The sequence below is a fragment of the Ammospiza caudacuta genome, chromosome Z, assembly GCF_027887145.1.
Source record: "Ammospiza caudacuta isolate bAmmCau1 chromosome Z, bAmmCau1.pri, whole genome shotgun sequence".
Taxonomy (NCBI): domain Eukaryota; kingdom Metazoa; phylum Chordata; class Aves; order Passeriformes; family Passerellidae; genus Ammospiza; species Ammospiza caudacuta.
The window spans coordinates 4,177,084-4,204,397 of record NC_080632.1 but is presented as its reverse complement, the minus strand read 5'-3'; the positions used below and the strand labels follow the sequence as shown (position 1 = coordinate 4,204,397).

The 27,314-nt window shown below is 43.6% G+C and overlaps 1 protein-coding gene across 1 annotated transcript; it reads left to right on the top strand.

Moving 5' to 3' along the window:
- Positions 1-1,176: 1,176 nt before the first annotated feature.
- On the top strand, positions 1,177-24,851 carry LMNB1 (lamin B1). The gene is made up of 11 exons (XM_058823522.1): positions 1,177-1,623; positions 12,126-12,282; positions 13,000-13,125; positions 14,089-14,259; positions 15,617-15,742; positions 18,229-18,449; positions 19,826-20,051; positions 22,024-22,128; positions 22,541-22,660; positions 23,358-23,471; positions 24,657-24,851. Exons 1-11 carry the CDS (start codon positions 1,274-1,276, stop codon positions 24,696-24,698), a joined length of 1,758 nt encoding a protein of 585 aa, XP_058679505.1. The 5' UTR covers positions 1,177-1,273; the 3' UTR covers positions 24,699-24,851.
- The last annotated feature ends 2,463 nt before the right edge of the window (positions 24,852-27,314 follow it).

Here is a 27,314-nt window from a genome sequence, read left to right as displayed (position 1 = left end):
TTCCCGTTCTTCCTGAAGAATTAATGTTCGGCCTGAAAGTGAGTGCCTCTCACTGGCAGCAAAACTTCAGGAGCCTCAATGACATCAGCCAAGGAATATGAAAATGTAGACTCCAAAGGTGGGCTGACTCCGCCTGAGGAATTGCACTCTGAGTCCTGAAACTCACAGAATCATGGAATCATGTCCCAGTTAGGTGGGAAATGAGCTCTGAGGTCATCAAGTCCGGCCTGTGACTGAACACCATCACATTGTCACCCAGACCATGGCACTGAGTGCCACTTCCAGCCTTTCCTTAAGTACCTCCAGGGACAGTGGCTCCACCACCTCCCTGGACAGCCCCTTCTGCCCTCTCATCCTGTACCCTCTCATCCAGGAGATCCCTGGACACCACATTCCTCCAAAGCAGCCCCACACTGCGTGCTCAGGCAGCAGCAGGAGCCAACGTTGTTTTCTAAAGCACAGCGAGCAGCCTGTGGGTGAGAAAGACGTAAATTCTGTGTAGGAAACGTGGCACAGCAAAATCCCTTATTTATGAGGGGTTTATAGCTGCAGCCGGACATAGCCCAAGGGTGCCCGGGGGCCCAGAGGCCGATGGCCCCGGGGCTGTGCCGGCCTGGGGCGGCAGCGGGAGCGGGGCAGGGCCCGTCCCTGGGCCGGCCCTGCTGAGGCCGCACCTCGAGGGCTGCGGCACCTCCGGGCCCTCACACGGGCAATGGAGGGGCTGCGGCGTGGCCGGGGCGGGGAACGGAGCTGGGAAGGGAATGGAGCCCCAGGAGAGGCTGAGGGAGCCGGGAAGGGGCTCAGCCTGGAGCAAAGGAGGCTCAGGGGGCCCTTGTGGCTCTGCACAGCTCCTGCCAGGAGGGCACAGCTGGGGGGGGCAGCGGGGGGGGACGGGGGCTCCGGGTCCCTTTGTCCGGAGCCATGGGCGGGAACGGGGGGCGGAATGAGGGGCGGGAACGCGCGCGCGCGGGGCGTGGGCGTGGCCCGGCGGGGCGTGGCCTCAGTGGCGCGCCCGCCGGCCGTGGGCGGGTTTTGAATTTAGCCCGCGGCAGAAGGCGGCTCGCGATTGGTTGGATTGCGGTTACGTGGGCGGGAGCGCCGCGAGGGCGGTCCGGCGGGGCGGGCGCGCGGCCATATTGGAGCGGTGCGGAGCCGGCGGAGGAGTTGGAGGCGGCGACGACGACGGTGGTCGGTCCGTCCGCCCGTCCGTCTGTCCGTCGCACCCCTCCTGTTTCCCCGCCCTGCCGGTGTCCTCCCCCCAAGCCCGCGCTCTATGGCCGAGCCCACGACGCCGCGGACCCGCGGCCCAGCCGTCGCCGCGATGCTGCAGAGCCCGACGCGCATCTCCCGCTTACGGGAGAAGGAGGAGCTGCGGCAGCTGAACGACCGGCTGGCCGTGTACATCGACAAGGTGCGGAGCCTGGAGACGGAGAACAGCGCGCTGCAGCGGCAGATGATCCAGCGGGAGGAGGTGCGGGGCCTCGAGGTCACCGAGCTCAAGGCGATCTACGAGAGGGAGCTGGCGGACGCGCGGCGGACGCTGGACGACACGGCGCGGGACCGCGCCAGGCTGCAGATCGAGCTGGGCAAGCTGCGCGCCGACCACGAGCAGCTCCTGGGCAGGTGGGCGACAAAAACGCCGGGAAGCATCGGTGGCACGGCGGGATGGAGATGGGGATGCGGGCGGAGCGGCGCGGGAGGCACCGGCGGAGCGCACCCCGCCCGTCCCGCCGGCGCTCGGCCGGGGCTCCGCGGCCGGCAATGAATGGGGGAATGAATGAGGAGCGACGGGCAGCGCTGCCGCCGCTCCGCCCCGGCGGGAAGAGCCGGCCCCGAGCGCCGCCCCTGCCGGGTGCGAGCGCCCCGGACCCCGCAGCATCCGCGGGGTGCTCCGGTGCGCACGGAAAAAGGGGAGAGTTTGGTCAGACAGGTTGGGTGTCAGGCAGGAGTTGCTTACTGTGCGCTGGAACAGGTTGTACAGGGAGGCTGGAGCGTCAGAAATGAGAAGTGCTCTGATTGCTGCCCGGAGTAAAGGAGACCTTAGAGCACCTTCCTGTAACTAAGGGAGGCTGCGGAGAGATTTTTGACAAGGGCGCGGGGTGTTAGGATGAGATGGGAGCGGCTTTAAACTGAAGAAGGGCAGGTTTAGATGGGACATCGGGCAGAAATTCTTGGCTGTGAGAGAGGTGATGTCCTGGCACAGGTGGCCCAGGGAGGCTGTGCATGGTCCCATCCCTGGAATTGATCCAGCCCAGGCTTGATGGAGCTCAGGACGGTCTGCTTCAGTGTGGGAACTGGGGACTGGACGGGCTTTAGAGTCCATCCCAGTCCCTTAGAATGTGATTCCATGAGTGTTCACCTCGCCCTGCACAGACTGAGGGCTGTCTTGAAGGCTCAGGCTGCTTCGGGACGAAAAATTGAGCCTTTCTCAAACAGATTAACTTCATAATGTGAAAATACTGACTAGGTAATACATGGATCATGCTTGAAACCAAAGGGGGCTGTAATTTCTGTGTGCCCTCCTCGATGTTCAGATGTTACCAAAGGTAGAATTTGTGTCCGCACATCCCCCAGATTGACAGCTTTAGGGTACATTGCCAAGATCCCTGTTTTTGTCGCGAACTGATTTTGAGGCACTAGATTTTGCTTCTTAAACACTCGGCTCGATTAATTTGTTTATTTGGTTCCTTATTTGTGTTTACCTTCAATCTGATTTTTGTGGCTGCTGCAGTTTTAGGCGTTTGCGCTTTAGCCTTGGAATCAGAAGGTGTGACAATATTGGGATGCGGGGTAAAAACCTCCGGAGTTGTTATTCTTCCTCTGCTACTGTGTCTTAAATGCCCTCTCAGCCCTGATGTTTCGTGATGAGGAAGATACTTCGTGTGTAACCCGCACATTGATGTTCTCCCGCGTCTGCAGACACCTCTGATATCTCTTGGACTCTGTTATTTATAAAAACCAAAACCGTGAGCTTTTAATTAGTGAGACTGGTTATTCTGGAGGTTCTCTCTTGGTGCCTCGTGAAAGTCTTAAATCAAAGCAGTCATTGACAGTGATAGGGGAAAGCCTGGTGTAGCTGCTGACAGGCACCAACATTTCTTGACTCCCGGGTCGAGCCACGAATTTCCATCTCTTAGTGATTTTATTGAGGAAGACACACTCTTGTGTCAGCTTCTCACATAGCTGCCGTGCGTGGGGCTGGGATCTAAACGCAGTCTGTGGTGGATTCCCTTTTTGTGGCTGGAACCAAGGCTTTAATAACGTGGACATGGGCATCTGCATGTTCTGTCTTGCATTTGCCTGTGATGCTTGGCAAAAAACCTGTTTTGTTGGGGGCGGGTGTTGATTGCCAAGAACTCCTGGAGGGTTTAGTGAAACAAACACTCGGTGCTGTTTGGGGCTCCTGGGCTCCACTTGTTTGTGGCTCTTTGGTGTGGATGGGCATGCAGTTTCTTAGTCGTCTTTGAGTGCTAAGATGGATATCTTGGGGATATCTCAGCTTATCTGTAATTCCATTTGCAAAGCCTTAAAAAGGAGCAGAGGGGTTTTTCACTTGAACTGGAGCACACTCCTTCATGGCTTCTTAAAGCTGTTAAATCACATTGTAACCTGACAAAAAATGCTCTTAAAAGCACTTTGCACAAGGGTGCATAGGAGCACTGTGAGGGTTTGCAAGGTAAGATGAGGATGTGAGATGAGGATGTGTGCTCTCGGCAGGATTTTCCTTGCCCTCTCTGGAAGCAGAACTGCAGTGAGCTGTATGCACTGGCTGTAGTTAAAATGTGAGTTTGTTGTAGTTTGGATCTAACAGAGCCAGTTGCGGGGGAGGAAAAAGGAAAAAAAACCAAGTTTCCTGGCGTGTTTGGTTTGTGTGGTTTAGATATTCTGGTAGCCATAACATTGAGATTAGTGATGGCTTTGTTTCCTTACAGAGCTAGTGGTGGAGAAATCGTTCTCCAGGTGTTCTGTGGAGGGAGTAAAGATGATTTGCCACTTGATTATCTGAAGCTGGGCAATACCATTCATGGTCTAGCTGGCCTACTTGTGTTACTTGAATATTTTTGCAGGTGTATTCTTGTGCCACTCTGTTTCTTCTGGTTAGCACGGCATCCTTCTTAATTCCTTGATCCATTTTATTCCAGGCATCTCTCAGTCGCTCTTAGTGTCTCAAACTCAAACTTCTAGTTACTCTCAAAGTGCTGTAGGACTTTCCCTGTTCTTTATTCACAAAAATTAAAGCTCCAGTCACCTGTTTGTTGGATTTGCTGACTTCAGTGCCATCTGTACGGTGTGATGCACCAAAAAGCTTGCTCTGTTCATACTTCAAATCCCTCAGGAAAATTGCATTTTTTTACTGTTTGCTTACATTCCTATATATATAGCAGTCTTGCTGCATGCTCTCCTAGAGTGCTTGCCATGCAGCCATAGGTTCTGCTCCAGCAAAAATATGAAGGTTTCCCTTGATACTTCAAATGTCTAAAGAATTAAGTGGGGGAAAAGTGAGATTAAAAAAATGGGCTTCCCTATTTTTGCTCTGGAGAGGGGATGGGAAAGCGATACTCATAGTTGTGTAAGTAGGAGGCTTGTGATGGGCAGAATAGAGATAAAGGAAAATAAATCTCTGTGTGTCAAGACTTAGGGGGGAAAAAAACCCCCATGCAATTTGGGTTTGGGTGTATAGAATTCTTGGGAGGTGGAGGAGAGGGAGATCTCTCTTCTGTAGTTTGAGAAATTGAGAGACAGCACAAATTTCACAGTATTTCCAGTTTATGTTCTCATTAGTGATTAGACAAGACTTAACTGTATGCTTTGCTATCAGTGTTGGCTGTTGTAGAGACATGCCTATACTTCTGTACTTTAAATAAACTTGTAATATTTTTTTGTAATAAAATTGTGTAACTAACTGTGACTGCTACGCTTTTGCCAGTGGAGGGCTGTGGCAGACTCCAGCAGTAGCTCCACAGAACAAAATGCCTGTGCATATTGATTTCCAGCTGCTGGGCTTGCCCGTGAGCAATGGAGGTGAAGAAAGGTTGCCTGTAGGTAGCAGGACCATGAACGCTCAAAATTCGCGATGATACAATTAGCAACAAATTATTTTGGGGTAACAACTCCTGTTATTTTTAGGTAAGAGTGCACTTCCTGCAACAGAGCAGCGTTGCCTTGGCTGGGCGTTCAGATTGCTGCAAGTTCCATATTTCTTGAGAAAAGGATTAAATGGACAAGGTATACAAATCAGTGAGGGATGTCACAGAATCACAGAATCACAGAAGTTCAAGGCTGGAAGAGACCTATAAGATCATCAAGTCCAGCCAATTTTCTAACTGTTCAACTAGATCATGGCAGCAAGTGCCACATCCAGTCTTTTTTTGAATTCTTCAAGGGATGATGACTCCACCACCTCACTGGGTAAATGATTCCAGTATCTGACCACTCTTTCTGTGAAATATTTGCTTCTTAATTCTAACTTACATCTCGCTTGACGCAGCTTGAGACTGTGTCCTCTTGTTCTATCTGTTATCGCCCGGAGAAAGAGGCCGACCCCCAGCTCACCACAGCCACCCTTCAGGAAGTTGTAGAGAGTGATGAGGTCGCCCCTTAGTCTCCTTTTCTCCAGGCTGAACAACCCCAGCTCCCTCAGTCGCTCTTCATATGGCTTGTGTTCCAAGCCCCTTATTAGTCTCGTTGCTCTCCTCTGGACACGCTCAAGTAACTCAACGTCCCTCCTAAAGTGAGGGGCCCAGAACTGGACACAATACTCCAGGTGAGGCCTCACCAGTGCCGAGTACAGGGGAAGAATGACCTCTCTGTTCCTGCTGGCCACTCCATTCCTGATACTGGCCAGGATGGCATTGGCCCTCTTGGCTACCTGGGCACACTGCTGGCTCATATTCAATCGACTGTCAACCAGCACCCCCAGGTCCCTTTCCACCTGAGCACTATCCAGCCACCCCGTCCCCAGCTTATATCAGTACAGGGGGTTATTGTGGCCGAAGTGCAATACTCGGCACTTGGACTTATTGAAGTTCATCCCGTTTGATTCTGCCCATGCATCCAACCGTTCCAAATCTCTCTGCAGAGCCCTACACCCCTCTAGCAGATCTACACACTTTCCCAATTTAGTGTCATCAGCAAATTTACTAATAAAAGACTCTAAGCCCTCATCCATGTCGTCAATAAAAATATTAAGCAGAACTGGCCCCAACACAGACCCCTGAGGGACACCACTGGTGACTGGTCGCCAGCTGGATGCAACACCATTCACCACCACTCTCTGGGCCTGGCCATCCAGCCAGTTCTGAACCCAGCAAAGGGTATTCCTATCCAGACCACGGCCAGCGAGTTTGTCTAGGAGTATGCTATGGGAGACGGTGTCAAAGGCCTTGCTGAAATCCAGAAAAACAACATCTACAGCCTTCCCTGCGTCCACTAGCCGGGTTACCTGGTCATAAAAGGTGATCAGGTTAGTCAGACATGATCTACCCCTCCTAAATCTGTGCTGGCTGGGTCTGATACCCTGGCCATCCTGCAAATTTTGCATGATGGCGCGTAATATAAACTGTTCCATTATTTTGCCAGGTATAGAGGTCAGGCTGACTGGTCTATAATTACCAGGATCTTCCTTTGCACCCTTTTTGTGAATGGGTATCACATTGGCCAGCTTCCAGTCATCCGGAACCTCACCAGTAAGCCATGACTGTTGGTAAATGATAGAGAGTGGCTTTGCAAGCTCATTTGCCAGCTCTCTCATTACCCTGGGGTGGATCCCGTCTGGTCCCATAGATTTATGAATATCCAAGCATTTTAATAGTTCTATAACAGCCTCCTCTTGGATAATGTGGGGACCATTCTGCTCCCTAAAACCATCAACCAGCCCAGATGGACGGGAGTCTTGAGGGCAAGTCATCTTCCCATTAAAAACCGAGGCAAAATAGGCATTAAACATTTCTGCCTTCTCCTCGTCTGCAAATACTAACTTCCCACCTTTGTCCAGTAAAGAACAAAGGCTGGTCCTACCTTTCTTCCTACCATTAATATATTTATAAAAACATTTTTTATTATCCTTAACAGTAGTCGCCATCCTGAGTTCAAACTGAGCTTTGGCCTCCCTAATTTTTTTTCTGCATACTCTAGCAGCCCTCTTGAATACTTCCTTGGAGACCTGACCCTTCTTCCAACTCTGATACGTCCTCTTTTTATTCTTAAGTTCCTCCAAGATCTCCTTTCCCAGCCAGGCTGGAAGTTTGCCCCGTTGACTGATCTTTCGGGATACAGGAATGGTTTGTTCCTGCGCCCTCAAGATCTCTGCCTTGAAGTAAGCCCACCCTTCCTTGGGCATGTCGTCCTTGGGCATGTCATAATGCCATCATTTAAGCAGCAGGTCCCAACTGCTCCATCGCATCCTACAAGACTGGACAAAGCTTCTGCTTTTGAGGGGAGACGTGTCATGGGTTCATCGTTTGCCACAAGTGCACACCAGGGAGAACTGCTGGGCCGGAAAGGTCTCGTGTGTCACTGGAAGCAATTAACTGAACAAGGGCACACATTGTGAATTTTGGCACAGCTGTGTCACCAGGTCCCGCTGAACAGGGGCCGTTCAGAAAGCCAGGGCTGGCTGGCTGCTGTGTTTGTGTGCCTCTGCTGATGGGTCAGGTTTCAGCATGGTTTTCCACTGGTGGAAGTGGTTTCCAAGATAAAGAAAATTTATTTCGAAGAATGTTTGTGATGGAGACTTAATGGCCAGAAATCCCTGGCTGGACTTGCCCAGTTCTGGTTGGTCGTGTGAGGAAATTGTGTTCTTTAGGAGGTGTGAGCTGGTGTTAACTCCAGTTAATTTAGGAAACCCGTTGTTTGCATTTGTCTTTGGCAGGCTGGGGTTTCACTGTGGCAGTTTGCCAGTGTTGAGGGACATCTGCCTCCTGGAAGAGGAGAGACAATGTGATTAGAGTAACTTTGAAGGAAAATGTGTGTTTTATTGAAGGTGTTGGCAAAGGATTTAATCTTCCTTTATTATCTTCAGGTGTTTTGTTGAGTGCATTAATAGTAAATGTGGCAAGAAACTAAACTTTAATTTTAAGTATCAAAGAGATGGTTTATCTGGCTGGCTGGCTTTGCATCTCCAGCTGGCCTTCCTTCCCATCTTCGCTCTGAAGTACATTTCTGCGCTGAGATTAGACAGTAAAATAAATATCAGGAACAGCTTCCCATCGGCCTGTGGCTTGAATTACTGATCAAGGGTGCAGCTGGTGCCCCGAGCAGCGACACAGAACCATGTGGTGTTGGTGCAGGCAAAGATGTGACACCTGTTCCAGGCTTTGCCAGGGTGCACATGTGCTGCGAGGAGCTGGAAAGGAAGCTGGCTTGAGTTGTTTTCAGGCGTATTTTTGTTATTGTAGGTGATCTTGAAAAGTGAGGCAAAGATTGGAACTTCAGAGGTTTAATCTGAAATCTGTCGCCTCTTGGATGTGTACCATAGAGCACCCAGAGGGGAAAGGAGTGGGGTGGCTGACTTGCTGTGAAATCATTCGAGCCACTGAAATGTAAGAATTTATATTCTGAAGTCAGCGTGTCTTCTGTGCAGTGTGGGACATAAATATTTGGGCTCAGATACGTGGAAATGTGATGAAGACAGGGTAGTGGGCAGTGGCTTGATATGTGTTTGTGTGTGTAGTTTCTGCTTAAAATGGGGTTATGGGGTTCACACAGATGACCATGAGCTTCAGGTTGGATTTGTGACTTCAAGCAGGGTGTGACTAGAGATGATGTGTTGTTGTTGGTTGCAAATATTTAAATAAAATGGGTAACATGAGACGAGGTTGAAACAACATTACATATATTTATTTACAGGAAAGCCATACTTGTCCAGTTACTTTTATGTGGGTCTCTAATCAAATACTTGAATGCTCTTAGGTGCTTCTTACGTTATTTAAGTCACTTCCTTGCAAAATACAGCCCTAGCATTTTGTCTGCCATGGGGGGAAAATGTGGGAAACTGACTGCTAGCTAAATAAAACATAGAAAATTAATGACTGTAGTTGGGTTTTTTTAATTATTATTTTCATATTTCTCTACAAGTGGACTAGAAAACCAACCCACTGTGCAGTAAATGTAATTTTATAGGGGTCTAAATATAGGTTGCATTATCAGGAATGGCAACACGTGTGTATCTATGTCACGACTTGGCTTTCCGAGGAGGGTTTGGTTAATGTTGGCAATGCTTAGCTTGGTGATCAGGCACTTCAGTAGCTGCAGAGAAGAGTGGGTGGGGTGCGGGAGGTGAGAAGAATCTGCTGTAGGCTGGTGGCATCCTGCACTTGGTCAGTTCCAAAGGAAATTTTGAATTACACCTCCCAAGGTCTGGCTGCTGACTGCTTGCCTTGCACTAGGTGTGTGGCTTGTCTGGCTCCAGATGGTCAGCTTAGCCAGAAAATTATTTCCTTGGGGTTTTTGTTTAGTGGAGGCTTTTTTGTGTGGCTTTTCTATTAACTTAGTGAGAAGTTTAAGGAGATGATGGGAAATTGTAGGTTGTTGTAAACATTTCCATGGATAAGAAGATCGACGCACTTTGAAGTCAAAAGAGAGAAAACCAAACTGCTTCTTTGGAAAAGATGCGAGTCAGCAATTACTTGTTTGCTTTTATTTTCCTTTCATGAGTCAAACTACTTGAAAAGGAGCACAGTTCTAGGTAATCTCTGAACACTGCAACAGGAAGGTGTTTGAGGTTTTTTCATTTGCTGTATTCACATGTAGCTTTGGCTCTCTGGGGAGGAAGAAGGCATCTATTGTCAAGAGGCTGAAGTTTTTCCTGGTCAAAATTAATGGATGTAAGGGTGAAGTATGTGCTGTATACATTGGTGTTTGTTTTTATAAATCACAGAGGCTTTTCTGATCTTCTCCTCCTTTCCTAAATTCCCTTCAGGGATGGGATGACACTGTTGAGTTGCTGAGATTTCATCTGGCTTCCAGCGTTTGAAGTGTGGAGCTCCAGTTTCTGTTTTCTCTCTGAGAATGTGTTCAGATGAGCTGTCTCACAGTTAGACAGCTCATGTCACTAACAACTAATAGTGCTTAATTTTAATTCTCCACCCACCCACCATCCCCTGCTGTGGCTTTTGTTGCATTAAATTACAGTGTGGCTGCACAGACAGTCTTGTTGCAAACAAACCAGAAAGGGCTGATCTAACTGGTAATACTTTTTGTGGTACAGGTACTACCCTGGGTTTTAATCTTGTTGTTGTTGTTGCTAGTCTATATTATTATAATACCCTTTTTTCTCTGCTGATGCATGGCAAGAACGGTCTTCTCAGCTGCCTCTTAGTCTGTAAATGCATTAAAAAGGTATTTGTATTAAAACAATTTAGGACCCAAGCAGTTTAAGGTATCCACCACCTTGGGTAGTGGCACATTTTGGGGACTCTCTCTGTTTCAGAGTCCAGGATAATTTGGGGAGCAGCGCACTGTTTACAGTTCTGCAATTTTCTCGTTTCAGGATCTGACTTGGTAGCCTTGGTTTCAGCTTAGGAGAAGCAGTTTCTTCACGTTTTGATTAAAGCTTTTTTTTTCCAGAAGTGTGATCAAGCAAGAAATGTGTGCTGTGGACCCTCATACTTCCTAATAGGGGATGGAGGGATTGGGTTTTTCTACAGATGTTTTTTGTACAGATGCGTAACACACCTTCCCTTCCTTCTTTTTCCTCTTCTGCTGCACACTTTCCTTGCGTGCTGAAGTTCTAGCAGGGCTGGGTGCAAGAGGAAGTGCAAGAGGGAATAATGCAGAGAGCTGGAAGCAGGAATGCCCCAACCCCAAATCCTGTATTTTTGTTCAAGCCCATGGTCCGGCCGTGGGTCTGAGGAGTGAGATCCCGCTAAGGCAGTGGGGAGTGCTGGGCAGGAGGAAGCAGCTGAGTGCAGGAGAGTGTTTTTGTGTGTCTCAGGGGCTCCCAGCCTGGCCCTTGGATGCGGTGGGGGCAGCAGGTGCTAATCCCAGGGATCGGGATTAAGGAGTGCTAAGTCTGTTGCGTAAGGGCTGCCCTGTGGTGTGGCCGTGTGCTGAAACCTCCAGACAGGCACTTCATCCCTGCATCCCTCCGTGTGCATGCACCTCGCCTGTGAGCGTGACAAGTGCAGGGAATCTTGGGGGGAAAAAAGGATTTTTTAAAGCTGAGGGTGTCTGCTTTTAAAATTGTGTTGGTTTTGCCTTAGGTCTCATTTTGTCGAGATGCATTGCTGTTGAGTCTTATCAACCTTACAGTGACTAAAAAGAGTAGTGGATGTGTTCTGAATCTGTCTAATTTTATTTTGATTTCAATTTATCCAATTTTCTGCATATTATGCTGTTTACTCTGTGTTGGTTCTTTTGTGTTGTTTTGGGGTTTTTTTAACATCTGGAAAGAAAAGCGTAAAAGGTGAAGAAGGACATGCCAGCTCTCATTATTACTGAGCCTAAATCTGTCCATCCCTTTAAAAAGTTCACAGTTCAATTAAAACCATCTAGGACTTGTGCATGCTATTGCCCTTGATAGACAAGGGTGGATATCCCAGGCAGAAAAATAATGAACTCCAAGCTGAAGAACTTGTTACACATTTAATGGCTGCTTGTGCCATCTAAGGACAAGAGACACTTTGATTCATGAATATGGGTTTCCTTTCTTCTGTTTTTGATAGTAGCCTGTTACAGTGTTATTTGTGGATAATAAATTTGCATTTATGTGACATTACTTTTCCCCCCTGTTTGATTTCTCTGTTTGAATATGCTGGTTTAGGAGATAAACACCTAGAACATGCTTGACTGCTTGTCTAGACACAAAAGCTAATTTGAAGGTTATTTGAAAATCTTCTGTGCTTGCCTTCATAAAGAAATCACCTCTGCACCAGTGTAATTTCTATGATGGCAGATAGTGTATAGACAGGATTTGGGTCTGTGGAGCTTTGCCATTTCTGAAGGTTGCTGCCAAAGCCCAGTAAATTTAGCTAAAACAAAATGTTTCTGACAGGTGTTTCTCAAGTTCAAGGTTCAGATTGCTTTATTAGCCAGCACTCTATTTTGAGGACATTTCTAGGTTTTCTTGCAACCTTTTCTAGGCATTTCTAGGTTTTCTTGCAATCACTTTCTCTGGTTTGTTCCAGATATGCAAAAAAGGAATCTGACCTTAGTAGAGCCCAGGTGAAACTTCATGAGCTTGATGCAGCCCTGAATTCTAAGGAAGCTTCACTGGCCACAGCCCTTGGTGATAAGAAGAGTCTGGAGGGAAAAATTAAAGAATTGAAAGATGAAATAAAAGAGGTGAGAAGAAATGAATATCTTAACCATCAGGTTCTCTTAGTGAGTGAGGTGGTTTTCTGTATTATGAGCTGCCAATCTGATGAAATATAACTTTGTAACCAAAAAGGATGAAAACCTGTCAAGAGCTCAGACAGCTCTTAAAATCGAAGATACTGAAATTGAGGGATGTTACTTAGGGCGAAGACAGCAGATCAAGACTCAAAGTACACTTGACACTTTTCAGAATTGTTTTGGGGGGCAGATTGGCTTGACGAGAACAGGTAATAAGTGACAAATAACAATTTCTCTCTGCCCCCCTTTTGTTTCTGTCTCTGGTTCTGCATGTTCTGCTGGAACAATGAGGAGGAAAACCTCTTCTCCTAGTTTTGTTAGCCTTTAGATTTGTAATCTTGAGCATCGCCACCTCAAGAAGACAAGTTGTGGAGAGAAGGCAACTGGTGTTTTCCATGTATTAAAAATTGATTTGTAAGGAAAATTATTAGGGAGCAATTTTAATGCCAGTTACTATTGTGAAATATATAGAACTCGCTTGTATAAGCAACTGCAAAAGTGTCCATGTGTGATATGTAATATTACTGGGATAAATACTGGGATTTGATTGTGAAGTTAAACCTTAATATGTAGTAGCTGTAGTTCTGTGAGGCTTGGGCCACTGTGTGAGTTCTACTGCATAATTTGTGTTGATTTTTTTTTTTTTTTTTTTTTTATTTCTTAAAGCTTGAAGCTTCTTTAGCTGCTGCCAAGAACCAGCTTATAAAAGAAACCTTGCAGAAAGTGGAACTTCAGAACCGTTGTCAGAGCCTCTCTGAGGACCTGGAATTTCGTAAAAATATGTATGAGGAGGTAAATTTAGCCTCAAGAATTAACATTTTTAAAGAGAAGGCGGCAACTGGTGTGGGAAATTCTAGAATAGGAAAATAGCTTAGGTTGTTGGGAGGTACCTCTGCAATTTGTCTGAACTCCTACTCAGAGTAGGGTTTACCTCTGTTCTGGCATGAAGAACTTCCTTTTTCTAGGAAAAATGATTTTAATTCTGAATTCTTGTGGTAAAATAACCTCATGTATCATGTTGTTTCATCTTAAATTCTGATCATGGTGTGCAATGCACGTCTTTTTCTGTTAATGAGAAATTAGGTTAATTTCCCACATAACCCCATTATAAGAAATGAAGTGGACAGAGACTCAAACAGGGGCTTTGGACCTGCAATGTTTTTAATTTCAAACCTTTCTAATAGGATGCTCTTGAATAATGGAAACAAAGGTGGAGGAATAGTTGTCTCTTAGAACTTTCTCTTGCCACCCACCCTTTCACCTGTGGCATTTGAGTCTTTCCAGGAGGAACCTTAGGGCAGTAACAAAGGTCTTTTGTTTCATGTGTGCTTTTCCTTGCTAGAAGTATTTTCAGCTTTGTTTCATATTGTTGGAATCCCTTTCTTTCCAGAGAAAGCACAGGCTAGCACACAAGTAAATAGGGAAAGTGAGTTGACTGTTATTTTACAGCAGTTTGATTTTGTTGAAGCACACAAGGTACCTCAAGAAAGGAGGGATCTATTTCCAAAATCTGATGATTCTGAGGTGTATTTGTTGCAAGAGAACTCTCAGAAAAAAAAAAAACCAAAAAAACCTGATGGTATCCTAGCTCTTATTTTAACAACTAGCTTTTGCAAAATAAGGCTGGGGAGGCCATTTCTACCAAAAGCTTCGTGCCAGAATAGTCCGACACTAGAACCTGCGTTACTCCCCGCTCAGCAGGAAACTTTAGTCCCGTATTTCCCGGGCGTTAGCACGTTTCTGTGGCTCCCACAGGAGATCAAAGAGATGAGAAGGAAGCGTTCGGCGCACCTGGTGGAGGTGGGTTCTGGGTCCCAGCTTGAGTTCGAGCACAGGCTGACCGAGGCCCTCCGCACCATCCGAGAGCAGCACGAGGCACAAGTGAATCTCTACAAGGAACAGCTGGAAGCGACTTACCGTTCCAAGGTGAGAGCAGTGTTTTCACACAGCTGTTTGGTGTTGCTTCGGTTTTGTTTGGCGTAATAGCGCAATTTCTGGCGGCTTGGAGGGGCTTGGAATTAGCATGCGTTTGGGTGTGGGTTTGCACTTTGACATCTCGCTTTGGGAGCAGGTTTAATCCTCATCAGGTGCAGCAACAGAAGGGAAGGAAGCACTGTGTGAAGGTGGTATGGGGGGCAAAAGTGATTAATGCTGGGATTACCGTGAATTCAGGGAAAATTTTTTTAATTGTTAAGCATGGTACTGAGCAGTGATAAATATATATGTATAAAAATTCGTAATGGGGCTGCTGAGAAGATAGAAAACAGAGTTTTCTGAGCCTGTACAAAACATGGGGAAGTTTTACAACGCCCAGTAACTTCTGTTTTTCACTCATCTAGGCAGAAATCTGAAATCAGTTAGACTTCATAATTTCCTTCCTCTGCTGTTACTCAGCATTTATGTCAGGAGGCACCCTGATGTCTCAACTGAACCTGGTTTCTGTGGCGGTGCTTGTTGCAGTTAGTATTGTTTAAAAGCAGGGTGAGATTTTACATCAGAAAAGTTCATATAAACTGAATTTATTAGCATCAGTTTTGGTCTTTTCAGCCAGCTTATCTCCAGGCCTTCAATCTGTCTTGGAAAAGATTATTTAAAATACAGTCTAGGCAGAAATGCAACCTCTCATTGCTTCCTTGGTCTTTGTCATCAGGTATAATTCTCTGTATTTTTGGAAACTTAGTTAAAAAAATAAATTGGATTGCTTTGCACCATCATCATCAAGTGCAATAAATCTGTGGTGCAGCTCAAGTGTGTGTGGTAGTGTTCAGCAGGAACGATTTAGTTACTCTATGAAAGTAAAACTGTTGAAGTTTTAAGTGATAGAATGAAACAATAGTGGTTTAGGACACTAGTACTGGTGCCAATTTGCTTTTATTGCCTGAAAGGTAACAAGTTTGCCTCTTTTTAGAGAATGTAAACTCATTTCAGTTTAGACAATGTAAACTAATTTCACTAAGAGGGAGCTAAAGCGTGTTAAATAAACATTTAAGTGTATTAAACAAACTTTAGCCAGCATGAAAGCGGGGCTCAGTAGCTCAGTTTCAGTAATGTCTACAAGGGAAGGTTTTAATCCTAGAGTAACTATTCAGAGAATTGGAATTCCAGGCAGGGCAATCCAACGCGGTAACCACGTTTTAGCCCTAAAGAAAGAAAGGTTTCAGCGCGTTGGAGCTGCAGAGAGGAACTCGGGTGGCTTAGCGTGGCCTGTGGGTTTCTGGTGATTCATTCCTTCTTCTGGTGAAAGTTACTGTGAAACTGACGTGCTCGCCTGGGTGCCCTGCAGCTGGAGAGTGCCAGGCTGTCCTCGGAGATGAGCAGCTCTGCAGTCGACACCATCCGGGAGCAGCTGAACGAGAGCCGCATGCGCATCGAGAGCCTGTCGTCCCTCATCACCAGCCTCCAGAAAGAGGTACCCAGCTCTGCCTCCTCGCTCCCGCTGCTCACACCTGCTGGGCTTTGGGCTAAAGGGCTTTTCTTCCCATTACATGTGTTGGGTTTTGTATTAAAGGTGTGTTTTTAACACAAGTTTGTTCAGCGTCACAACCGGGGTTTTGTCTTCTCTCCTCCTGCTCTGTGCTGTTTCAAATTCATTTATATCTCCTCTTGACAAGCTTTATTTTATTTTTCTGTGTGTAGTAGTCTGCTATAGAGCCAGTGTTTGAAATGGGGTACTGTTAAACGGCTTTTGTGGAGAAATGAGGCAATTTTAGGCAAATGTGTATTAAATGTTCTTGACACACTGAGCAGTTTAGTACTGACTGGACCAGCCTAGTGTAGAATTCTACAAAGCAACATTCAAAGCCAGAAATGGAATTTGGAGGCTCTTTTCATTCTAGATCCAGTTTGCATCCAGACATCTAAAAAATCTTAAACTGTTGACAAGATCTTGCCCAGATTAGGAATGTGAAACTGAGCAAACAACATCAAAAAACTGTACTCAAGCATCTGTAGGGCAGGACCTCGAGCAGAAATTGGTTATTCCTAGATTACAGAGGGCATAGATCACACCCAGAGAAGTATGACGTAGTGTATGACAAGTGATATGTTCTGTACTGGCCTGTTTGTAACATTGTGTGCACTGCAGTGGGAAATCCACAGTGAAAATCAGAAGAGTCAGGAGTAGGTTCTGCAGTAAGCTTTTGTAACTCACTTGAAAATGCAACAAAACATCTAAACATTTTTATTAATATAAAGTACTAGTACTGTTCGCTCCTTTCTGTGATACACTTTGAATTTTACTCCTCCTGTACAGTAGACTCTAATAGGGCATCAAAATTCTGTGTATTTCCAGTGAGAAATATAAATGTGGGGGATATTATTTCCTAAATTTCCAAATAAATTGGCAAATACTTGTAAGAGTCTTCCTAGTGTTCCTTTTATCTAGGTTAGTCTCTGGAAAAGATCAGGTGGTATAATGAATGTGCATGAGGTTCCACAGAGTTGGATGGAAAATTTTGGCCACTTAGATCTTATTTCTGCCTTTAGATTACCATCATCTTTTGGTGGTTCAGTCAAGAGGTTTGTTAAGTTAATTGCCTCTGTTCTGTGACTCCAGGAGTGATAGCTTTGTTCAGAGGACTTGCTTCTGAACTGGCAGAAGTGTTTGTTGCTAATTTCAGGGCATTCAAGTTCAGAGAAACTCAACTTCTGTCATTTTGGCCATGATTTTTCCACCAAATAAACCATTTTGCTGTGGTTTTGGGGTTGTTTTTTGATGGTAGCATTAGTGAAGTCAGCCAGGACACTTTTGTTTTCCACTTTAGTAGCATTAAGTTAAGCTTTACTTTCTTGGAAATCTCTTATCCCTGGTGCTGGTCTGGTTTGAGTTGCCAGCACTGAGCTCTGTAGTAGACTCCGCTGTGATCTTCCATGTGACACAAAACTCCATTTATTAAATTCCTTATCTGGCTCTTAGCATTGACAACCAGTAATACTGGTCCCTTGTGTCAGACATGGAGACTCCCTCTCCTCTTCTCTGTCTCTGGAATATGTGGTGACTTCCTAAATTTGGATGCATGCGTAACAAACCTTGTGATTATGGGGCATCGGTTCGTCTGTCTGCTCCTTAATTAAAAAAAAAAAAAAAATTGAATCTCAAGGGGCTGTGGAACAGAAGAAAGCATGCTTATGGAAACCCTAAAGCTGCCATCATTTTGGGCTTTCTTTGATAGGCATTCCATTCTGGGTGTGCACTTTTAAGATCTGCTGACCTGATGGAATTTTTGAAGCAGGAGACAAATCAGATTTCTTCAAGGAGTGCTTATCACCACACTCTGAGCAGGCCTTGGAGGCTTTGGGGATAGGCAGGCAGGTTTGCACTGACAACAACCCCTATTCCTTGAGGGGAGCTGCCTCCCAGGATTCAGGATTAGCAGCACCAAGCCAAAGCACCAAGCAGACACCTGGAAAACACAGAGCACTGAAACACCTCCAGGGGTGGTAATTCCTCCACCTGCCTCCCTGGGCAGCCCACTCCAATATCTAACCACCCTTTTGGTGAAGAAATCTGTCCTAATGTCCAGACTAAACCTCCCCTCACGCAGCTCAGGACTGTGTTCCTGTGTCCTGTCTGGAATGTGTTAAACTCTTAAGCTCAGTTTTTCTTTCCTGAGTAAATTCAAGTGCTGTAGCATATTTTCAGATCTCAGAAAAACAGAGCAGAGTCATTGTTTCCCCAAAGGTGTTGCAAGTTTCACTGGAATCTTATGTGTTTACATTTGTAGTAGGTGAGTTGGAAAGGAGGGAGTTGAACACACGGGTGAGTTTGAACTCATGGGAGAGTGTAACTTCTGTAATTTGAATTTGGTGTTGCCTGAACAGCAGAGGAGCAGCACGTGGAGGCTTGGCTGGGCGTTCTCTGCACCACCACTGATGTTTTCAATGCTTTTCCTCTAGTCCAGAGAGTGGCAGGACAAAGTACAGGAGCTGGAGACCACCTTGGCTGAGGAGCGGCAGAACAACCACAAAGCACTGGCAGAGAAGGAGAAGGAAATTGCAGAGATAAGAAGTCAGATGCAGGAGAATCTGAGTGGCTACCAGCAGCTCCTGGATATTAAACTGGCATTTGACATGGAGATCCACGCATACCGGAAATTGCTGGAGGGTGAAGAGGAGAGGTAGGGAAGACACGGCAAGGAGGTGGTGTCTCTGTTATCTCTGTGCTTTTCTTGTCTCCTTCTCTGTTAAAAAGCAGTTTTTAGTGGTGCTTGGCTGCTTTCCATGGCACTGTTTTTGCCTCCTCCTGTCTGACAGAGTTCTAAGTCATCAAGAGACCAAGGACACTGATTATCAGACCAGCTCTCAAGGCAGCAAACATCCTTTACTTTACCCTTTTCTTTTTTAATTTTTTTTTCTCTTTTTCAAATCTTTTTTTATCTATCTTTTTAATATTTTTTAAATATTTCCCCTTTCCTTTTCACCTTTCCTTTTCACCTTTCCTTTTCCCCTTTCCTTTTCCCCTTTCCTAAGGTCCAGCAGAGAAGAAGTAATGAGTTGTCATTTGTATGCCTGCTTGGTGTTGTGCTTAATGTTCTTCTGCAAAATTAGTTGCAGGGTTAATTATTTGTTACCCACATTCCCCCAAGTATAGAATAATTTTAATAAACTCATAGCCATTGTGATTGCCTAGCTCATCAGCCAGCTGCCTTTTCCACATCTGGCCTCAGAGTTCTTCCAGTACTGAGAATTTTCACCTCTGTCACAACTGTCATTTAAAGCAATTTTGGTCTTCACTGTGTTCTGGGCTACTCTCTGCTGATTCCTCTCAACTTTGGGGATGGAACAGACAAAGCTTTTATTCCACTGTGTTTTTGCATTAATTTCACACAGTGGCTTAAGTCTCCCTAGGGTTTTTGTTTCTTTGTAGTCTTCAACAAATGCACAGAAATGCTTTTATGCTCTTAATGTAGTAATCCATCAGTATTCTCTGCTCCATGAGCATTAATCAGCTGTTTGACAACATTTTATTCACCTCTTCAGTACTTCAGCCTTCACTTATTCATGTAACATGCTTTGTTTACTATGCTGCTGTATAAATCTATGGGAAGAAGAGGAGATGGAAGGAAGTTTATTTAAAAAAAAAAAGGTGGAAAAAGTGAAACTAAATCATGGAACCTTTAAGGCTGGGAAAGATGTGAATCCAGCTGTAGACCCAGCACTTCTGTGGTCAGCACTAAACCCAAGTGCCCCAGTGTCCCCAAGTGCCACATACACATGGATGTTTGGATGATGATTCCACCACGTCCCTGGGCAAAGCCTGACTGCCTTTTCAGTGAAGAAATTCCTCCTGACGCCCAGTGTGCACTATCCCTGTCCCACTTCAGCTCTTCCCTCTCGCTCTGTCCCGCATTCCCCGCAAGCGCACCCCGGCCTCCAGCTCTCGTCGCCCTCCTGCCAGCGGGTTGTGGAGGGCAGGGAGGGCCCTCCCTGAGCCCCCTGTTCTCTGATGTGCTCTGTGTGTGTGTGTGTGTGTTCTCTCCCTTGCCCACGCCAGGCTGAAGCTGTCCCCCGGCCCCTCCTCGCGGGTCACCGTCTCGCACGCCTCGTCCAGCCGCAGTGTGCGCACAGCCGGCGGCAAGAGGAGGAGGATTGACGTGGAGGAGTCCGAGGCCAGCAGCAGCGTGAGCATTTCCCACTCTGCCTCTGCCACGGGGAACGTGTCCATCGAGGAGATAGATGTGGACGGGAAGTTCATTCGCTTGAAGAACATCTCTGAGCAGGTTTGGAAGTGACCGCGCGTGTCCCGAGTAGAGGGAGTCCTCGGTGCCCTTGCCGCTCCCAAGGCTTCACTTTGATCCCAGAGCTTGTGGCATTAAGGAGCTGGTGTGTCCCAAAGAAAGCTTTCACACACTGATCTGGATTGGTGGTGGCTTTCCCCCAAGGATTTTTGGTGCTTTTGTTTTACTGCAAGGTGGCCCGTCCACCAAATCATTACCTCGCACTTCTGCGTTCTGCCTTGCAAGCAATGCACCTGTAAAACGGTACAGGTGACATTGTTCCTGATCAGAAATACTGCAAGCAGACACCAGGCTGCTTTAGATGCCTTTTCAGCACTTTTTCTGCCTTAAAAAGGCTCAAAACAAATAAATACATATGCAGAATAGAGGTCTAGATGAAATTAACTGCCAATGTCCCTTGTATCTGCATAGAGCTTCCCTAAATTATGGTTTTTCTTCTTCCTTGGCTGCACACACAATTTTACGAGCCCTCAACTCCCATGCCAAAGCCACTGCTACAGTGACCACTGAGATTATATGGTTCTGTGAATAGATTAGAATTTGTGTTGGGAGGGTACACACATCTACACAAATGAAGAACTCTTTGATAAATAATAACCACTTCCTTATTTTGCTGTTACATACATTTTGCTGTTACATACAGCACATTTCCCTCCTTTATCTTCACTAAAAGGCAGCCTGTTGTGATGAGCTGGCCTGGTTCCAAGTGTCCCAGTCCCCTCTAATCAGTGAGGATATGGACAGGCTCCTCCAGACAGCGATCATGTGGGTTTTAATTACCTGTAATTACCACACCTGGAGAGCAATGGTTTCATTTAGTGAATTCAAGAAACCTTGACATTTCTCTTGGTCTAGACACTTCATTGTGTAGATGACTCAATTCAGCCAGGTCAAAAACTATTTCTGGTGAGTCAGAATCTGCCCCTTTTTTGCTTTTTTGAGGGATTTTTTGAGTTTCCCCCCACACATATGCTTGTTTAACACATAGATTTTTCCCCCCACCTTTTATTTAATTACCCTGCACATCCCTTGTTTCATAAGGAAGGAGAAGCATCAGTTTTGTTCCCAGTAACCATGGGTGGTTCATGTTTTTAGCACTTTTCCAGAGGGTCTAGATATTTGAGCAATTCCCTGTAGTGCAGTGTAATAAACTGTGTAATAAACTGTACTTGGGGAATATTCATGAGTGTTTCGACAGTTTATGTAAATAAATAGATTTAAAAATTTTGAAAAACACTCTTCAGTATGGTATGTGTTGGTGCAATGACAAACTGAATGTCAGCATCCATTGAATTATATAAGATTGTTTATTTTAGATAATTTTAACTGACAGTGGGAGCTGTTGAATGATCAGAACCTGTGTTTGTGGGAGAGTTGAAAAAATCCTTGTTTTTAAAAAATTTTAAAAAATACCTACTCTTGTTTTCAAGGAGTCATTCTGTAAAGATGACCTGTATATGATTTGTTAATACTTATCAAGCAGTTGATAGGAAAAAAAATAATATAGGGAGTATGTGGTGGCAAATGCGCATATGTAAAAATATTTCAAGAATACTAACAGCAATATTTTGTTTTCTAGGAAGCCTGCTTGCTATTCTGTGCTTCAAAAAAACAATAAATATTTGTAAGGGGATTTTAATATTTAACACCTATTACTAATATGTATTTCTCTGTCCCAAGTGATAACAAAACTGATGCAAATCATAAACATTAGTTAACATCAGAACTCAAAGGCAGAATGTATTAAGCTTTAACTTCAAATAAGAGGTAAGCTAAATTAACCTAAAATTATTCTAATTCCATGCCGAAGATCAAGTGATAATAAACCCATTCACTGAAAGTTTTATGCGTGTCACAGCCTTAAAGATAAAACACACTACATTGCATAGCAGAAAAAATTAATGCTAGTGGAAATACTAAATTTTTTTTTTCTTTTTCCTCTCCCTTTTTTTAGGATCAACCTATGGGAGGCTGGGAGATGATCCGAAAAATAGGAGACACTTCTGCAAGTTACAGATATGCCTCAAGATACGTACTAAAGGCAGGCCAGACTGTTACAGTAAGTGGTCAGGTTTCACTTGGAATGGCCAACTTCTGTGGGTGAAAAAGACAAAAGGGTTTTTAGTTTTGTCCTTCCTCTGTATGTTTTCAGGAAGTTATCACCTGTGTTTGTGCGGGGCATTTGTTGTGTTAATTGCTGGGATAATTAATACAGAGATGTTTTTCAGAATTTTCTGAGTGAAGCGCTAATTTTCTCCATGTGCAGGTGAAAATTTTACATCACATTACATATTCTGAAGTCCCTGCATTAAAAAAAAAAAAGATGTGTTTTATTGTACAAAACTTTAGGATTTGCTTGGTTTTCCTCACTGGAAGGGATTCACAGCGTCACTTAAATGAAATAACATTAACTGGGTTTGGAAATGTGGTAAGCCTGGCAAAAAATGTTCCTGTGTGATTTGTGTTGTCAGATCTGGGCTGCGAATGCCGGAGTAACTGCGAACCCTCCCACTGACCTCATGTGGAAGAACCAGCTTTCCTGGGGCACCGGGGAAGATGTGAAAGTTGTGCTGAAGAATTCTCAGGGAGAGGTAAAGCACCCCAGATCTGTGTGAGATATTTTCTCTCTCTAGGTTGCATCACCTACGAGGATTCAGATCAGGGCATCCATACAGGAATGCACTTGCAGGGGTTTTTTTGGTAAAGTTTTCTCCTTTTGGAGAACTAGCTGCAGTTTAGAAATGCCTCTACTGAAGCCCGTGATTTTTTTTTTACTCTGTATTGAGTCTAAATAGTGAAAAAATTACATATTCAGGCACCTTCCTCATGGCAGGAGCTGGGCAGTGCCTTAGAACACACCTTGAAAAGAAATTTTTGGTAAATTCTTGATCAGTCTTCTAAATCAGTTTTTTTTAAACCTGTGTGCTTATGAGGAATGGGGAATCACACAGAGAAATCCACATGAAACAATGAGGGGTTACTAAAAATTGGGATGGGATAGTTGCTGTGACATGCTGCAAGTGAAAGAAAATATTTAAATATATATGAAAAAATCATATTTTGGAAGGACTTGATGACTGTTGTCAGAAACAGTCCTTTTAATCTTTAAGATATTTAAAACTAAGCTGCTTATGATTAATGCTTGAGAAGTTTACAAATAAAATGAGTACAAGGAGTTCTCCCAGCAGCTGGAGCTTTCATTTCTCAGAAGTCCTGAGCAGGTGAGAAACAGGAGATTTTGTAATTGTTGTTTTTTTGAAGAGTTCAAGTCTTAAAACTGTCTTGCAGGAGGTTGCTCAAAGAATTACTGTGTTCGAAACAACAGCACGTAAAGGGGAAAATGAAGAAGTTGAGGAAGAAGTAGCTGAAGCTCTGGAGGAGGAAGACATTCACCGTCAGCAGGTATTTTCTTTTAGGACTAACAAGGTTATTTATGTTGAAAAATTTGAGATTTAAGTCATGAATTCTTAAAACAAAAAATTAAAAATTGAGTGCAGATGTTCTTTTATTTTTTAAAATCAGTAATTAAGGAAAGCATGGAGCTGTCTTTTTGAAAATATTGCCTAACATATCCTCTTGCAGAGAAGTACATTTTTTAAAAAGTTTAAGATATGGGGAGTTTTTTTTCCTCCCCTTAAACTCTGTTCCTCTTAAGATTCCCCCCCATGCCAATTTATAGTAGAGCTTGGCTTAAGCAGCTAAATTTACTGAAAGTTTTCAGAATTTAAATCTCTCTTCATCTCTCATAGAGAAAGCCATGTTAGTGTCTTATATTCAAATATTTTCTCTGATAAAGAGAGATACATACATATTTTCTCTGATTGAGATAATTTGAGATTTGAAAACTCTTTGAGAGAAAATGTGCCTGGCATGCTGAAAAAAATGAAGTTCTGAAGATCAAAAAAAAAAACAACCAAGGACTGTGTTGGAAATCAGCAATGTTAGATTTATTATATAGAACCTCACAAGGTTCTTCTTTATGCTCCCTGATTCAAATACAGAAATTATTTGTATTTTTCTGATGCCTGTTGTCTTATTACTCCTCCATAGGAAAGGACATGTAACATTGTTTTAATTCCAGGATAAAACAGGTTGTACAGCTTTGCTGTCTCTTGTTTGTACCCTGCCAGGGCAATAATTTCATGTATGTGTGTATATATGTATATGTGTGTATATATATATATATCTGTGTGTATATGTATGTATATATACGTATATGTATATATTAATTTAATTACATATTAAATATAATAATATCTAATTTAAATATATAGTTTAAATATAATTAAATGTTTAAAAATTAAATTGAGTGTATAAAAATATATAATTAATGTATGTTTGAGAGATAATGAATATATAGTCAATATATAGTCAATATATAGTCAATATATGTTATAATTAATATATAATTAATATAAAATTAATATATACTTGTTTAATACTATATATTAAAAAGCACAATAGATTCTTTTGAGTAGAAAAGCAGTTTGAGCATTTTGCTGCTGGGTGGTTTGTTGGTTGTTGGTTTTTTGGGGGGTTTTTCTGGGTGATTTTTTTGTTGTTGTTGGTTTTAAATGTTCTCAACAGGCAGAGCAAAGGGCATCCAACAGAAGCTGTGCGGTCATGTGAAATTCCAGCCACTCCAGGCTCCTCCAGCCGTGGTAATCCCTGCCTGCAGAACTGAGCCTTCTGAGAAGCACAACGTTATTTTCCTGTCTGTGAATTTTTAAATTCTGCGAGTCTGATGGCCTTAAACTTCCTCTGCCACTGGAAAAAAAAAAAAACAAAAACAAAAACAAAAACAAAAAAAAAAAAAAAAAAAAAAAAAAAAAAAAACACCAAAAAAAAAAAAAAAACCAAAAAAAAAAGGAAAAAAAAAAACAACAAAAGAATAAAAAAACCAACAAAAGAAAAAGGAAGGTTTGTCACAAGCATCTCGACTTCCTCGCAGAATGTGAGCTGTTGGCTCCTGACAAGGAGCGTTCAGCAGATGCTCCTCTCTCCCTCTCTCAGATTTATACACCAGTCTCTCTTGATTGAAACCTTGCTGGAGTAGGAATATTCCAGTGTGTTTTGGGGATCGAATTTTTTGTAGATTATACCACTCTAGACTAGTTGCTACGACCTCTTTGTAATTTAGGTGCTGCTGGTGTAGAGTTCTTAAATCTGGAGGAGAATTCATGTTACACCTTGTGGTTGTGTTGTTAAGATAGTGTTACCATCTTGAATTTTTATGTGTTTTTTTCTAACAAATCAGAAAGCTGTTTTAATATGGATTCCCTTATTTGTTTACAATTTTTAGTAACAAAACAAAGTCTCTAGAGGTCTAGTCTACATTTGTATGGGAAACAGTTATAATTTTGCTAATGTTGAAAGTTTTTCTGTCCTTTTCACATTATTCTAATGTCTGAGAAACATTTTAATAAAGTATGTCTGCGCTGCAGAGTAAAGTTTTTGGAATTTGTTTCTTCCTAGAGCTGAGCTCAAAGTTGAATGAGCATTGAATCCTTAACATTTGATGGGCTTTGAAGCTGAAGAAACATCCATTAAATGGAACACTGGCATTTGAGGTGCAAAGATTTCTTCTGAATAATGACTGATACTGCTTCACATTTGGGAAATCAGTTCTTTAGAGCTTTATTCACACTCTGTTGCATTTGTGCTCATCTTGGCTGATGGTTCTGTTCTTCCTGGACTGGCTTTTACTGCATCCTGCAAGTACCAGGCCTAAGCAATGTGAGCGAATACAGTAATATAAAGAGAAATTTAAAAGTGCTGTAAAATAGTTATCTCTGACTTAGCCTGAATGTATTGTTTTAAATGCATAGCCAGAATTATGGAAGTTTATTGGAATTTTTTTTTAATTGACTGGACTGGTTTTTTTCATGGCAAAATTAAGGTTTTTTTAGCATGTCTTTCACCTTGGATGAGCCCTTTTCTGGTGGAATTTCAACCATGTGCCAGCAGAAGGTAGAAAGGGAGGGGTTGATGGACAATTCTTAAGTTATGGTAGGCACCTTCTTGCATGATCAAATTCTTGGTTATAGCTTTTGTAGACCCTGTTCTTTGACGACAATGGGAGAAATGCAGATTTTAGAATAATTCTTCCTTTTTTCATTGCTGTGGCTGGAATTACTGTAAATTGGAAGAAGGGAGTGTTGGGAAACACAACTGTGAAACATGCTGCCACAAGGTGGAGGTCTTGTTTTGCTTGTTCTCTTTTAATACTTGTACAGCAACAGCCCAACACTCCCTGCACTTCCCTGCAATTTCCATAACTTGATTATCCTTGGTTCTGGCATTAGAAAGTTGCATCCTCTACAGGTGAAAACTCCTTGGCAATTTACTGCTTGCAGCTGGATAAACATTTTACCAGAAATGGTTTTGCTCAAATACACTCACTCATGTAAGAAACAGATTAGGAATTTAGGAAACAAGTGGTTTGACCTGTGCAGCAAACCTGTGAACTGCATTCTTTTTTTCCAGTGTTCATTATAAAAACTCCAGTGTAGTCAAAACGGGTCCAAATTAGTTAATGGTGCTGTTGACAGCAGTTTTGTGCTGAAAATTGGCTTTTGCTTTGTTTTTCCTTGTTCATGATTTTGCATCACATTGGTCCAAGCAGACAGCAAAATATGGGCAGAGAAATTAATCAGTAAATTCTGTTCTACAGATGCTAATTATTCATTTCCTTCTATAAATTATGCAATTTTAAATGCTAGTCTTAGTTAAATTTTTTTCCCATGAAAATTTATCTTATCAGTGTATCATTTTGATACTAATTTAGGGGTTTCTGGATTGAAGAGGATGGTTTTTATCTGTGAAACACTGCATTTCATATTCATATTGCGCTGTAAGCTGTATCTGTACTTCAGGTTAAATGCAGCTGCTTTTACGGAAATGGCCACGAGATAACTATGAAGGATTTTTCTCCAGGCAAAGAAATCAAGTAGTTGATGGAGAATAAAAGCTCTTAAAGCCCCTATCCCAAAGAGGACAAGTGGTAATAGCTGGTGGTTTTTAGAAAGGGAGTGGAGGCTGAGTGTGATGGATGTGAATGCTTATTTAGCCTTTCCTGGACATCGAGGAAAGGCTGGGACACTTAATTATTTATAATACTCAACTAGCTCCATCACAGGATTATGGCAGAAGTTTGCTATTTTATCTCAGGTTTTGCTTGGTGTGCATTTATTCCTCAGAGCCTTTTGCTGATCTCCTGGTTTCTTTTTAGGAGGTTTGCGTAAA